This window comes from Tubulanus polymorphus, chromosome 6 (assembly GCF_964204645.1).
Source record: "Tubulanus polymorphus chromosome 6, tnTubPoly1.2, whole genome shotgun sequence".
NCBI lineage: Eukaryota > Metazoa > Nemertea > Palaeonemertea > Tubulaniformes > Tubulanidae > Tubulanus > Tubulanus polymorphus.
This window is the reverse complement of record NC_134030.1, coordinates 5,744,121-5,759,988: the sequence shown is the minus strand read 5'-3', so window position 1 is coordinate 5,759,988 and position 15,868 is coordinate 5,744,121. Positions and strand designations below refer to the sequence as shown.

General features: G+C 38.6%; 2 protein-coding genes across 2 annotated transcripts; both read right to left on the bottom strand.

Moving 5' to 3' along the window:
- Positions 1-922: 922 nt before the first annotated feature.
- LOC141907074 (mu-type opioid receptor-like) lies at positions 923-1,990 on the bottom strand. The gene has a single exon (XM_074796643.1). It carries the CDS (start codon positions 1,988-1,990, stop codon positions 923-925), a length of 1,068 nt encoding a protein of 355 aa, XP_074652744.1.
- Positions 1,991-11,362: 9,372 nt separating this feature from the next.
- Positions 11,363-12,256, bottom strand: LOC141907263 (uncharacterized). The gene has a single exon (XM_074796859.1). The coding sequence runs from the start codon at positions 12,254-12,256 to the stop codon at positions 11,363-11,365; it is 894 nt and encodes a 297-aa protein (XP_074652960.1).
- Between the last annotated feature and the right edge of the window lie 3,612 nt (positions 12,257-15,868).

The following is a 15,868-nucleotide window of genomic DNA, read 5'->3' as shown; positions in this document are numbered from 1 at the left end:
CGCTAGACCGAGTGCGCAGCTTAGGTGATGTCATTATTAGCCAATCAGATATTCCGTTCCATTTTAGCCCGGGTTCGCCCATTTATAGTTCTTCCGTGAAATTTACCTCAGCGATTATACAACGAGCAATCTGATTGGTGCCGCAAGTTTTCGCGCGGCAAAGCTGCGCATATACCGCGCACCCGGAAACTTGGGTACAATCAAAGTAGAGATCTAATTGTGCAATGCCAAGGACTAGCCCCAGTGCGTCACCTAGTGGCAGAACTATGCACTGAAAACTATGTTTTTCAACAACATGACCTTGAGGTTGACCTCATAACCGAGGAACGGGGTCGAAATTCAAAAAGTTGTCTCAACAAAATCTGGCTATTGGCCATTTTCAACATATGCAAAATGCAATGGGAAGTAATGGTGATTTCGGAGTTTGAGACTGAGCCCGAGCCGTGGTCTCATGTGGCTTGTAATGCTGAGAGTGATAATGAAATACATTGACTACCTGAAAGATTTTCACAGTGCGCACGAAGGCGTTATATCAAACACAAAGATCCAAAACTACAAAGAAGAAATTGTGTTTTTCGTAATATTTCACTATTTTGAAATGCATCGGTATTTTGATGAATGCATAAAGGAATGAATGCTATCTTCTGAAATCTAAAATTTAAAATAATTTTCACATTCAGTTCACTGTTTCACATATTTATTGACAGTTATTTATGCGATGACGTTAACGCAACCAAACATGGCATATTTCAAATAACGTACATGTAACAATAAACTGTTTGTGTGACACATCTTAGGACACCACTTTTTTAGAATTTGATTGACTTTAAAATAATGATGGACGATACTATTAACATTTTTTTTCTAATAACTACTACGATTGTAAATTGTCATCAGCATCAGACACCTGTTACATGTATGTTTAGCTGTGAGAGAAATCCTCCGTTGTACCTGGCTGGCCGTCACAACCCCCGATCGTTGATTGCGCGGCAGGTTCGACTCTAGACGGTTTTATGCGCAGCACGAGACACAACTGCGTTCGAAATCGGCGTCCACTAACACAGTATAGAAAAAAGTTTATCGCGCTGTTCATATAGCTCAACATCAGGAAGAAAGCCCAAGTCAGCTCGTCTTTAGCCCTTTCGTAGCCTTGGGTTGTGTACCACAGAGGTTTTAGATTTTGGAACAGGACACTAGGGAATGTCGTCATGAAAAAAGCGATCGTAACCAAAATCATGATAATCGTATTACTGGACATTTTGCTGTTTTTGCTGTGGCTTCCTTTGATTTTCGTCGCGAATTTCAGTTTTATTATGATCGAGACGTTACAAGCTGTTAGAATAGTCGACGGAAGGATACTGAAGTTGCACATATCCCACCACAACCAGACGTTTTCCCAGTATTCCATATATTGCGGTAACGGGGCGCACGAACCGTCGGGGCCGATACCTTTCAAAACGATCAGTTGACTATTCACTCCACAAAGGATGACAAAAGTCACCACTACAACAATCAGAGCTGATTTGTGCGTACAAACGCGTTTTACAGTAAATGGTTTGAATACGGACAGTAACCGCTCTATCGAGACCGACATTAAAATCCAAGCGGAAGTATCCGTCGTTACGAACTCCACAAAGTGAAGCCATCTACACGTGAAGTTGCTATAATCGTATCTCTGGTAGCCCATGATTGTGAATATCATTTCAGGCAAGCAGGCCAGGTACAAAACTCCGAGATCCATGATGGACAAGGCGCTCAGATAAGTGGACGTTGTGGACTTCCTCATTTCTGGACTCCGCATTACCAAAAACGATAGCACATTCCCTGTTGTTCCCATCAACATAATGACGCTACCCAAAATGACTTTGATTACAAAAGCCGCTTGAAATTCGACGAATGTTTTGTACGATCTTGTGAAATTTGCGGTCACGGTTTCGACAGACGAACCTTCCGTCGATGACAGCATCTCAGTCGGCGATACGGTCGCCATGGGAATTACAATAAACTAAGCGGAACAAGGAACATCTAAATTTGCACCAATACATTCATTTGCATTAGTATCGAACGCTCCTTTGAAATTCTACATAAAACATTAGACTAGATATTGATCATTTCAGTGTTCGTTTGTTTTGAGTCCAAACTCAACATGATACGTGATCATTCACGTTGCGCTCCGCACGAAAACGCACATCGCAAAAACCCGTGTCAACCGATTTATTAGCGTGTTCATCGTTCGGAAAGTTCCACGCGAGCCGTCAATTCATGCGATTTGTCTGGTTTCGTCTGCTATAGTAATTAAGAATTCTCGTTTTGTACGATGACTTGTGATTTCCCTGTCAATAACTGCATATCTGTACGACATTTTCCTGTCACCTGACGTTTAAAGCAGTTCCCGGCGGTGATAATCGATGAAGACTATTGACTTTGAATTGATACAGCGAGTTGAAATCGCCTGATTGTCGAGTGTCATCGCTTTCTAATATTACTGTCAGAGTAACTACTCCGATGCGTGTTTCCGTATTATTATATCACCGTACACGTCACGTCCGGTTGCGCGCACCGATAATCTCGTTCATTATATGGTTTTATGTAATTTATAGATGACACTATCATTATTCCCGATAATTCATGAAAAAAAACATCAACGTAAACTTGAAGTCCTTGCCTCACTGCTGTCTGTGGCGTCAGAAAATCGTTTTTCGCTGTTTGTGTCGTCTCTGCGACCAAGCTTGAGATTCATTAAGCGTAGTACATTTTAGTTTGAGTTTTGTATGAAGTTTACTTCATTTTAACTGATGGACATCCCACAGCGGCGATCACTGATACCAACTAATCTGTAAATGAATATGCGGAAAGGTTAATATTATCATAACATATCACGAAAAACCGGTCTGGTGTACGCGTTAAATAATCTTATCTGAAACCAATAGCCAATTTCGAGGTGTTGTCAATTGGACACCCCGTAGCGTTAATAATATACGATATAGATATTCGTTACAAGCGATCACAATCTATATGTAATCGTCATGTTCGTTTCCTACGTACTAGAGTGAACCCCCAATATACGGCCCTCCCATATACCGCTACGCCCGCCTACCGCCAGGTTTTCTCAATGTACATCTCAATACAAATATAGTAAAACATCCCCGATATTCCGCCATACTCTCTATACCGCCGAATCGTCCTGCACAGATGTGGGCGGCATATCGAGGGCTGACTGTATTTCTATTTTCAAATTTAATTCACAGCATATTCTTTAAATTTGCTGCATCGATGCTAATAAAATCACCCGATTTTATTCTTATCTTCTAATAAATTTCGATATTTATAGCAGCGTTTGTTTGCTCTCCTGAGGCCGTTTCGTGTTGAAGATTTCACGCCACTTAAACTTGCTATTTTGATCCAAAATGTTACTAAATGGGGAAGAAATAGGATGATACACAACACTGCTTTCGAGGATCAACTGGGTGAACAAGGGCGGATCCAGGAGAGGTGCAGGGGGACTATAGTACCCCCTGAATTTTGTTTTGTGCCCCCCCCTCATTTTTCATTTTGATAAGGAAATATGAATTCCCTCATGATAGCCATCAAACAGCCTTGGAGAACATCAATATTTCAAAAATTTCCGGGGGAGGGGCCCCACACCATTTTACGGCTTCGTGCCTTAGGCGCTCGCCACATTGGGGTGCCTTTCGCGATTACTTTTGTGCCCTTCAGTGCCCTGGTCCCCCATCTTTTGAAAATCCTGGCTCCACCCTTGATGTAGCGTGGTGAATGTGTGATGTATACCCATTTCGTGTGGTTTTACGAATCAATTGATTCGTGAGTTGCTTCATATGGCTTCCAACAGCTTTCATCTACCGCGGAATCCCCGGGTTGTTGACACGGATAGCCGGGTTAAAAGCAAGGCACTTCGGCTTTCAAAACCGTGAAAGCCTTTTTCATCCAACGAAACTAATCCGCAGAACTTATATCTCTCAAACATTTCCAAGAAATCGTAGACCTGCTGTAGTCTATGATCGTATTCACTCTTGATGTGAACATGCGTCATATTGACTGTAAAAATAACGGTCAAATGCGACTTTTGATTCAAATAGTTTGTGCTTGACAGACATTAAGACACGATGTGACGTCACATAAATAAGGACTTTCATGTTGCGTAGAAGACAAAGGACATTGGCAAGTATATGATAGAAATTATAGTAATAACCCAGAGGTTCATTGATGCAGATACTAGTTACTATCTGCTAGCTTGAAATTACAATTATTCAAAACAACAGAACGAATCCAGCATAGAAACACCCGTAACCTCCAGAGATAGCTAAGAGCTAGTATACATTTTATGGCCCCGTCGTCAATGTCAGACGAACGACTATTATCGCTTCGGGCGTGCGACGCAGATGAGACAAGAAAATAATCGGGATAGCGGTCTTAAAACAAATGATGACTTATTTCTTTACGTAAGCGCGGCATAAGAAATGAATAGATCAAAAGGCAAAGATTACCAGAAAGACCCTACCGTGTGATAACGACATGAATGTATTTATTCCTCGATTCCTTATTCAGATGACCCTTTGATAGAAAATAAATATTTCTTCCCGTTGATCGTCATAATTTCCGTTATTCTTGGCATTCGCTCTTATCGTTGTGCGTGACCGTCTGACTGTCGAAAAGCTTCATTTTCACATAGTGGCCACGACGCGACGATCGCAACAAAAAAGACTCTTGCTAGAGTGAGCTTTTTAGTTTGAAATGAATTCGCACTTACGATATGCCTGATGATAATCGGATGTAGTTTAAACCCGGGTGCCATCAGTTATCTCTAAGGTAACTAGATTCACGGTTCATATTGAGAGGCGGCTTATCTTTATAACTCGTCGGCGAATATTAATAGAAATTGTCACGAAATTGTCGCATACCCGCACAGATCGATATCAAGAATATCATATAACCATCAACAAAAAGAATAACAGCGAAATGCAACTGAATTATTAAGCATATTTCTTTTGCATACGTTTCCACTCTGCGCCAGTGTTTAACGTCACACCCACCTATTGCCTACGAAGTTTGAACTGAACGTGTTATGAATTTCGTGTGAGGAAGCAATCAACAGTTCGGCGTATTCCGTACAAAACTCTTGTAGAAATGGTGAATTGTAGTGAGAAATACAATGACGTCGATTACATTAAGAAATTATTGACTTGTATTAAATGGAATTACACGCGGCCACACTTTCTATGGAAGTTTACCCCGCTCAAGTCTGCATCGACATTTTTGCCGTATCTAATACATTAGCGATCCATTCTTATTGGTAATAACTGTCTTAAACATTTAGAAATAGCTGCGGTCAGATATTCCACTGAACCATCCTACGATGCATGTGTTCGCAATTAAATCATTAGATTATTGGCCTAAACTCGCCGATAATTCAATATGCCACGATATGCTACGATATCCATTTATTCCTGCCATGGAAAATGAAAAAGTAAATTAGACTTGTTTTGCGAGCTCGCGGATTTCTCCGTTTGTCTCGCAAGTTACTGATTGGATCGATCAGCCTCTAGGGATCCAATCATTCGCGGCAAGAAACCTTACGGTAGAATTCGAAAGATAAATCTATCTATTGTCAATAGATGTGATTGATATTATGAGGACAATACTAACTGCTTAACATACATATTTGATACATATGTCTATTTTCTTTTTACAACATGTTGAGAAGTATCTCCAAGTCCGGGTCTTATAGTTCATATAGAAGTTAATACAAAGATGAAACATTGCTAAATAGTGACATAGATTTTTTTAAAATTGAAAAACGCTTCTGTCTAATGTTTGGATTATAAATATATCTTTTATTATCGTAGACCTGCAAATCGACATCGATCGCTAATTCTCGAATTTCGGCAGGAAAACGAAAACAGCATAAACAGCAATCAGCATTAGAATAGTACAACCGGCGAACGACAATTTATTGATAGTAACTGTGATGCTCGTGTTCGTGTTTTTGTCGAAAAAGTCCTACTTTTATGTCGCTCGCCATAAATCTTTATTGACCAAGTTTATTCATGTTTCAATTGAAGCAGCTTTTGAATTGAAAAAGCTTTTAGAGCTTTTTAAAATAGGATTCGCTAGTACAGAATCGATAATGATGTTGATTGCCACGTGATTAATGGTTTTAACTGGGAAATCCTCATCCCTAACAATCTGCGCGAACAGCTTGTGTGTATTTTCGAATTTTCGCGCTAACAACTCAAAACTTCACTACAGTTAAACGGCTTTTCTCAAGCCGATCGATCATTTAATTGATTCGTGTCAAAAACGCGTCGTCAATAAAATAGCGCATCGCCTGAAAGTCTTACGATATACTTACCGCGCAGAGACCAAATAGCTACCAAATGAGAAAAAACGTTAAATACTACTCCCGATCCATCGATCAAAGTCGAATGATTTCCTTCGAGTTGTTGACTGTGAATATCTCCCTAACGTCGCTGTGCATCCACTTTATATCTTATATTACAGAACGCGTGAATTTCGCGCACTTGTTCCGACGTCACGATATTTCCGGTACATGCTGGTTGTCGATAGGTTGGAAGCGAGTCGCTACGTGAATGACGTCGACGTGCGAGCTCATCCGTTGATGCTAACGGCTCCGATAGCAAAATACCCCGATAAAATGATGTAATCGAAAACTAGATCTTCGATTTTTTTGCGAAATACCTAGATATATATTGATATATGATGAAATAGCGTGATATTCATTCTAGCAAATAATACGATTCGATTTTTGTTATTGATATGAAGATAAATCAATTTTCAAGACCGCTGCAAACACTTCTCGTGGATCCTGTTTTTCGACTGTATATCCTATATTCAATCTATCTACCTCTTACGTAACACGATTTACTTTAATTCCACATGAAATTTTTGAATTAATGAATAAACAGTACAAACATTAAAAATTTAATGATATCAAATGAGAGACCGACTTGAAACAACTGTTTTCTTTTTTGTACAAGAAAGCAGCCCTAGAAAAGAAAGAACGTAGAATAAAGAGAAAGAAACTGAATAAGAAAGTAAAAACAAAATATCACAGATTAGATTACATAGTGCTGTCAAATATATACATTTTTAAAGTGACTCATGACGTTTGGGGGTTGCGAATATTGGTAAACCAGAGAATACACTTTTTGAAATTATTCATTATCTTTTCTAACTTATTCCACCTAAAGGAAGGATAGGGGACCTAGAACTTAGGCTGAAAATTTCTACAACTGGCCCTGGAAATTTGGAATGTTTGAATTATGAAGATTTCTAGTTCAACGACTGTAAATTGTATCAACCACCGATCGCGCGATGAAAATGATGTAATCGAAAAATTGACCTTCGATTTTTAAGCGAGATACATTAGATTCATATTGATGTATGATTAAATAGGTGTGGTATGTATTCTAGAAAATAACGTAATAATAAGATATTTTGTGACTGATTTGAAGATAAATCAATTTTTCAAGACCAATTCAAACACTGGGATCGTGTTTTCCGACTGTATTCAATCTATCCGTCTGTTATGAACGTAACCCTAAATTTACAACAAAACACGACTGCGATGTACAAAAAAAAAACAATTACTCAAGCTTCATTATTCCGTGAATAAATTTGCAATAATCTCGAATGACACTAAATTGCAGATGCGGAAATGAATGAGCTTATTTGGGAGTCGAGAGAGTGAGAGAGAGAAGGAGATGAATTGCGTGAGTAATGTGTTGTCCTCACATCAGGTGATTGTGAAGAAAAAAAATACATTAATATTTCTGTAGTTAAAAAGGTGATTTATAAACGTACCGCAAATTTATCATGCCATTATTTCACCGTCTATCGTTTAGAAGTCTACTACCTGTAGTAGTAGTAGAGTGATTAACATGTCACCAAACGATTGCTCCCATGTTTTACGACGATCGCGCTCGCTGAGAGCTTGTTTACGTTCAGGTATGATCTATCTGCTTACCTTGGAGTAAGTTACCGTACTTATTCCGAGGTGTAGTAACCAACCAGCGAGTTAGGATCGATCTAAGAAGATTTGGATGGGGTGACATCTCTCTCGCGGGTTGTGAGCCGATTTACACATGCAAGAGGTCGTCCGTTTCCGTGAAAATGATTACCGCGCGTTCGTTCGTTCGTGCAATTTTATGAGCCAATTTGTCTGGCTCTTGGTAAACAATTGTCATTTCTTTCGTAGTAATTCTTACGGAAGAGAACTAGATTTTTGAAACGAAAGTTATCGTTATATATAGTAAGAACTCACGCACGAATTCATTGAATGTATTACTGCGATTGAGAAAGATTAATACGAAGGTCATTCCATCCAACTTATCGAGATTAATAATTAGCTTAAAACGAAGTATCACTATTCGTACGGTTGAGTCACGATACCCGTAAAATGGGGTTCGATCGTAACATTATCGCGGCCCGACATAAGCTAGTCTGTAGACTTTCTGGCTACTTGATACTCGATATCTTGGCGCAACAGGCATCGCATTCGTTAATGCCGGATGCAGTCAAACCGAAAATTTGAAATAGACTTAATCATTGTTGCCTTGTCGTACATCACAGTAGACTAGACACAAACCGAGCAGAACATGAAACTTATGTAACGACAAGGACTGCTAAAAACGAACACTTACCCTAAAATATATTCAAACTGATATTGCAATCGTATTCGTTGTGAATTTCGCCAACCAGTTGTGGATTATAGTGATGTGGTATATTTTTTCATTCTCTCAACAATCTGAGTACTGAGCACGAGGTTTTCTTTTTTTCCCGTTGACGGGGAGAGGAGCCAGTGTAGAACCAACCGTTCGCCAAGAAGTTATACCGTCACCAGGGTTTTGTCGATGCGACGGACGCCGAGACACGCCGTATGTACGTTAGGTGACATATTGATCATTGGCTTTCTTCGATGAAAATCAGTGCAGATTTATATATGAATTAATCTGTACGCACTTCGCGAAAAATATCGGTTGATTAGTTTTTCTTGTTATAAGTCCTTAGCGAACAAGACAGAACTAATTTGGTGCTTTCAGTTTGTGCGATCTTGTGTATACGACTGCTTCATATAAATTACGGGATGCCGGCTTTCATATATCGTTTTCGTGTGTGTATTCATAAGCGCAAGCTAATAAAAAATTCCAAATGCACCTATGCTAAATGATCTAATTTTTCGTTTTCGTTCATTATTTATTACTTCACATTTTATTTTTTATTTGTATTAACAAACGCGAGATAATTAGATATTTCCAACGCAACTACGTAGGCTATACCGAACGACGAGGACTTGTACATATTACGTTTACAAAACATAAGGGGAAGTGTATGATTTACACATAAAAGCAGTATGATTTGAGTTCTCCGAACTGCATGTTCGGGAAAAAGCCATGTCGTGGAGTCGTAAAACGACTTAAACCGTAGAATAACTGTTTTTCATTTCAAACAATTACCACGCATACGGCCGCCACAAGTCTCAAATCGTGATAAGACGTTTGTCATCGAATGCGAATATACATGGTGACGGCGGTAATAAAGACAAAAAAATGAATTTTGCTTTGCACATGCTCCCGTTGCGCCGTTAATCAGCTTGTTAAGCACAGTTGCGCATCTAAAAATAGACATTTCCCTGCCTCGTAGTAATTACTGTGGCCGCCGACGTCTTTTGATTTTCTATAGTTAACGTGTTGATGAAAACGTCCCCGTTAATTGGCGTTATCAAAAAAAAAACAATGTCGATTTTACGCCATGTTATGACCTGTTACACTTAACGGTGTCTCGCCGGATGCTTATTATTATTAGTCAATAAGTAATATGAGCTAATATATATGTGACCGTTCCGATGTTTAAGATACGATCACAGTCGTGAGAAGAAATCATACAAACGTACGTTTCTAAAGTTGTTGAAGTTGTTAAAGTCTACGGTGAACAGATTTGCTCAGCCCCTTAAAAATGCTGAAGTTTTCTTTTCAATGTCGGCAACAAAATATATTAGCTTTTCGTCGCGAAATACAATTCTAGAACGAAATACCAAATGTTTTATGGCAATGTGTGTGCAAGGGGCAATCCCTTCCTCTAGTAATGGCAAATCTTTAATCATCGATATTGTTAATCCCCTAAAAATCGAAGCCTGCTAACAAATAAAATGCTAAAATATGCTGTTTGCTACTTCCTAATTCTTTCAGACATTGCAATTGATTTTACCGATTTGCCGTATCTACTTTACCCATCAAAAACGTGTTGAGCTACACATTTTCTCCGTAAACGTTAATTAATTTCAGCTTTTTTCATTTCCTACGCGCGCATTAAGATGCGGCGGCCATGCGCGAAAACAATGACTACCGAGATTGACCGTATCACGCGCTCAGTGACGCGTACTAATCGCTCCAATCGACCAATGACGGATATTCCACGTCAAGAGGGCACAATAGGAAGACTGATAATACGACGCCGTTCGTTATCAATATCGGGCCTCCTTCGAACGTCGAGCGGAATAGATAACGAAACGGCGAACATGTTCATTACCGGTTCGATGGGAAATTATGACTTGGTTGATGGATAGCTTGAATTGGCAAGAAGCACTAATGAAATGAAGTGCTAACGAACAGATTAATAGAACATTTCGTAATGACTTCTACTCGTTAGTTCTCATTTGTGTTGGACAGGGGATAATGACGGACAAAAATAACCTATCTTAATGGTGAAATATGGCTAGTTGATCGAGTGAATGTTATGTATAATATAAGCTTAGTTAGTACGAATGTTTAATTAACTCCGTTTATTCGGAAGAATCTGAGATAGTGAAGTTAATAAACAGCTCGTTCAGCGACTTGAATGACGGTTGCAAACGAACCAATCAAAACGTCGCTTCCAAAAGTAACGGCCGATTTATATTCACCAAGAGCAAACGACACAATTTCCATGTGTCAAAATATCTTAACAGGAAATATATAGATAACATGCGTATGTTAGAATATCAGACATTTTATGTGGGGTTTAGGTATATGAGGAAATGAGAGGCAATATAGAACCTCAAGTTCAACACATAGACCCTAACGTATTACGTTAAAAGAACAATTAAAAACATCCGACATCTCATTTTTAAAAGGCACTTCAATATATATCGCTTGCACGTGATACCGATAAAATCAGATTGATCTTGATTTACAATATATTGCACGATGGAGATTTAATTCAAAACACAATTCTCGCTGGAAGAAACGAATGTCAAATTCGCCAAATCCTAGATTTGAATACTAACCGGAGAAATAGTTCGCCTTCGGGGGACATTCGTTTCTTTTCTTTTTTTACAATTTTGTTCTTACATATATGTTGTTTCCATCGCAAGTGAATCTGATATCTGGTTCCTGACTCTGGCGCCCGATTCGCCGTTTGAACTAATACATCGTTCGTTCGAAATTCTGCGTTTACTACTCCATTTAGGAAAAATAAGCTTGAGAAGAGCTTCGCGCACCTCTCGCCCTGTCAGATATATGTAGAAATTAATGGCGAAGTTGATGCAGTATACCGTGCGACCGTAGTCATATATGACTCCCAGAGTCGCCTTCCAGTCAGATCGGATGGCGAGCAATAAGGCCGCTATTCCGAGTGGTAGAGTCATTACCAAAAACATAACTGATACAGTCGACAATATCAGAGTAGCGTGTAACGCCTCGGACCTCCGGATTCTGCTCGTTCCGAATTTCGACTTTTTCTTTAAGATCGCTATGATCGAAACGTTGAAAATGAACACCAAAGAAGCGGGTACGTGCATCAACAGCGATGAGGCGAATATAAAGTTAAGTTTGTACGAGTGAAGATCGTAATAGCAGCCGAAATCGTCATCGAAATCTATCAGAAAAAGCACGTAACTCGTCGTCATACACGAAAAGGAGACGATCATAAACATAATTAGGTTAGTGATGCGTGGAGTAATGGTGCGTTTCACCGCCAGGGGGCTATTCACAGCGATAAGTCTTTCCAGTGATATAACGCATATGATCCAAGTGCTCAACGTGACAGCTGTGAAGAACACGTATTCGACTAGCAAGCATCCAGTCCTCGACATGAAAATAACTAACAGATCGCCGGTCACCTCGATACCGATGAAGTTTAACCAAACTATCAGCGACGCGCTTAGGACGATTTGGTCGGTTACGGCAAGCATCGCCAAATAACGGCTGTACGACTTCCGGCGCATGTTACTCGACAGCATAACCACGAATGACGTCACATTACCAAAACTACCCAGCAGTAGCAATATTGGAAATCCCCAAAGGAAAAGCCGCCGAGCGCCTTCTGACGTCTCTTTCGTGGGGAAATGTTTCATATATTCCATCCAATAAGTTCGAAAGCGCGTTACATTCGACATTTCGAATATTTGAAATCAGAAATTCCTCAACCGCCGAAACAATATTCTTCTAAGGCTAATTTCGCTCTACGAATATATTTCACAAAAAAAAACATTATTTCTCGGCTCAAATACATTCCTGTGACGAAAACCTGATCGCTGTCTTATTCGATTCAACTTTAAAGCTCATCACGCTGTTGATTGTTTGACGAATGAATCAGATAGGTTGTACTGTTTTGCGCAAGCAAGTTTCGTAGTCAATGGATGCAGATTTTAGACAATTCCACACGCACGAACGATGCATTTGTCGACTTCTAAAATCGCGTATACTTCGATTTAATCAGATCGCCTTGCTTCCTGTCTCACGCGCGCGCGTATATCACTCAGGCATCTGTGTTTGAAATGGCAATTAGCCCCACCTATAGAGTAGAGACATATGTAGTCAGCGTGATCACAGCACGGGGTATCATTTACTTATGTAAATCATACAAGAAATTAAGAAAACTCATGCGAATATTCTCTTGTAGGTTTATCTAGATCAGGCTTTTCATTTTACTAAGTATAATGACTTGAATTGTAATTTGATTATGACGGAAAAGTAAAATGTTTTTTCACTAGCTGAAATTGCTACGAAACCGATCTAACTATGCCTAATTTTCATCCAACGAAGATGATTTCAAAACTAACTAAAAATAAAGCAAAATCAAAAGCGCGCTATATATACACATACCAATCTAAGATTTAAAAACAAAATCTATTATTGGAAGTTTCAAAAGATGTGACGTTTCAGTCTCAGGATGAGACGTTTCAGGCAGGATGATGACGATAGACTCCATCCACTATACGTCAAGTTCGCGTTATATCCCAAGCTTTTATCCCAGGCTTTTATTCACATCTAGATTGCCCGCATGCGACTTACGCGATCCTATCCTTAAACACCAGTTGTTGATAGAGAAATCGTCTCTTTCCGCCCACGTATATATACGGCACCAGCTTCCGCCTTATAATTACAAAATCGTTATGTTACCGGACGTTTGGTCAACAGCCTGTCGGTGCAACTGTTTACGGTTTGCCGTCCGTCAATGTTTAGTTTACCTAAAGTTAATAACTTCTCGTAAGAAATTCATAAATCTACAATGAATTATTTGTTCAGGTGATTATTTTGTAATGGTACGCCATCTCGCCAGTGCGTCAGTACAGTTCGCGTCGAGTTGAAATGAAAGCCGCTGTTAGAACAATTCCTCTTATTTCCAGAGGCGTTTAGTCTATTGTCCATACTCTAGTTCATCGTTAGCATGCTTATTTTGATATCAAGAATAAGTATCTTATTTCAATAAGTGAGATTGATTTATGATTTCTTAGCTCTTAGAATATCTATTTCAAATAGTGTTGCTGGATTGAAATTGTAGTTGGCATCCTTTGGTTGTGGTAATTTGAATTGAAAAAAGCGATTGAAATAGAAAGATCCATTTTACTCTTCTCAAAACATACATTTCAACGAGTATGTCTAGGCTTTTTCAGTTTTTTTATCGTAAGTTCTCATTGTCACCTCTGGTGGCGCTTGATTTTGGCAATGCACGCAGCAGCGCTGTGTTTATTGTCGGAGTGTCGAAGAGAAAAGAGAGTTAACAGAAAAACCTTAGCAGATAAACGTTAGGAATTACATTCTGTTGTCGATTCGCTCCGCTATTGCAATCAGTAAGTAAAACTTTTCATTAACACTTTCAATCGTTCTTGCAATTTTGCACAAATATTTTTGTTATTGCGAATATTTTTTTTTAAAGTTTCATAGGTTTTACAAATATTTTCTCTTGTTTGTCACACTAAGAATATACATTCATTAAGCGTGATACAATCATACAAATCTAATACATACGCATATAATCACAAAAATAAGATCATTAGTGTATAATATCCTGCTTTTATCATACATAGAAAAATTGATGCTGCCAATACATTCATAGCATATGATTTTTTTCGAATACTGATCGCGAATTGAAATAGAATTGAACGATAAAAACAATCGGCACACGAATTTGCCAAGCGATTTCGATCATTGTCATTTGACATTTCTAAACTTATATACGTAAATATGATTAGTTTGTGTCTTACTTATAACTATAACTTCTATGGTTTCGAACTGGCACTGGTATTTTGATTAATAAAAGGGCATCGACATTCCTTGTGAATAATGAAAGTGTTTCAAACCATACAAGTAATTCGTAGTATATATGTTACGTCAAGGAATGGAGGGAACACCGCTCGATCTAGCGTCTTGGAACACACGATTTTCTCTTGCCGGTGGTAGTTTGTTGAGATGATTTTATCCAATTAAATTCCCATTAATGATTTATGACAGCTGCGAAGTGCTAAGAGTATGTTGCTGCTATCGAGGCTTTTTCTTTTTTAAGGCCAGATAAAGTCTGGAATTCGTTTCTTTCGCTCGTATGAAATAAGTTTAAATCATCAGAATGCAAACTCGATATCTTTTTTATGCTTCGTTGATTGGTAAAATGTAGGTCAGAAGCAAACGGAATTAATCATACTTCAATGCTCTTTATAAAATCCTTTTTTCCGCGATCGTTCTTCATTTTGACGACGACGTTTCTAACGAGATTTCCGCGTAGATAGTCCATCAGACAATTAGCGATGGTCCAATAATCTGATTTGACAAGAACCGCTCGTTGGAAAGTGACTAGAAACATTGAAAATACCGTGTAGAAATACTTCGCAAGTTTTTAACATGGGAAAACCAAATGGTGGAAGCAAATGCTTCGAGTAAAACACGTTTCACAATATACCAGCATTTTCGCATTATGGATAGATACGTATATCCAATTGGAAATGTATGTATTGTGACATCGCAAAAAAACAACTGGTACATTGGCACGTATGTAGAGAAGTTAGAATCTGATGATATCGATCATAACCTCTTGTAATTTGAAAATAGCACAACTGCGCAATTTTTCAACACCGTTAAAACCGTTAAAATATTGTTTATATGCATTGATAGCTAGTATGCCTTATCTAAAGGGTTCCGTGTGAGTCTATGTGCACTTGCGTCATTAATATTGTCGTTTCAAAATAACAGTCAAAATTGTGAATTTTGGCGTTTATTCTGTAATTAAACATGTGCACTACGTCATCAATATATCGGGGCTATAGACTGCTTGCCCGTCAATTCAATTCAAATATCGTTATTCCAATCCAAAATAACTTTATTAATCCTAGAATGATTTGATTTCATATAATGTTATTCATTGTCGACAATATGGTACAATGTGTTATTTTTCAAGGTGACAATAAACTTTCTAGTTAGTCTTCCAGTTCAAAATGTCACGAGGTTTTGTGATGAACGTAGCACTGTGCCAATGAACACATGATCAGCTCCTGAAATCACCATAGGCGACCATTATTTACATTATAAACCTTATTTGCGTCAGCGCACAATTTTACTTATCAAATTATGCGTTGCTG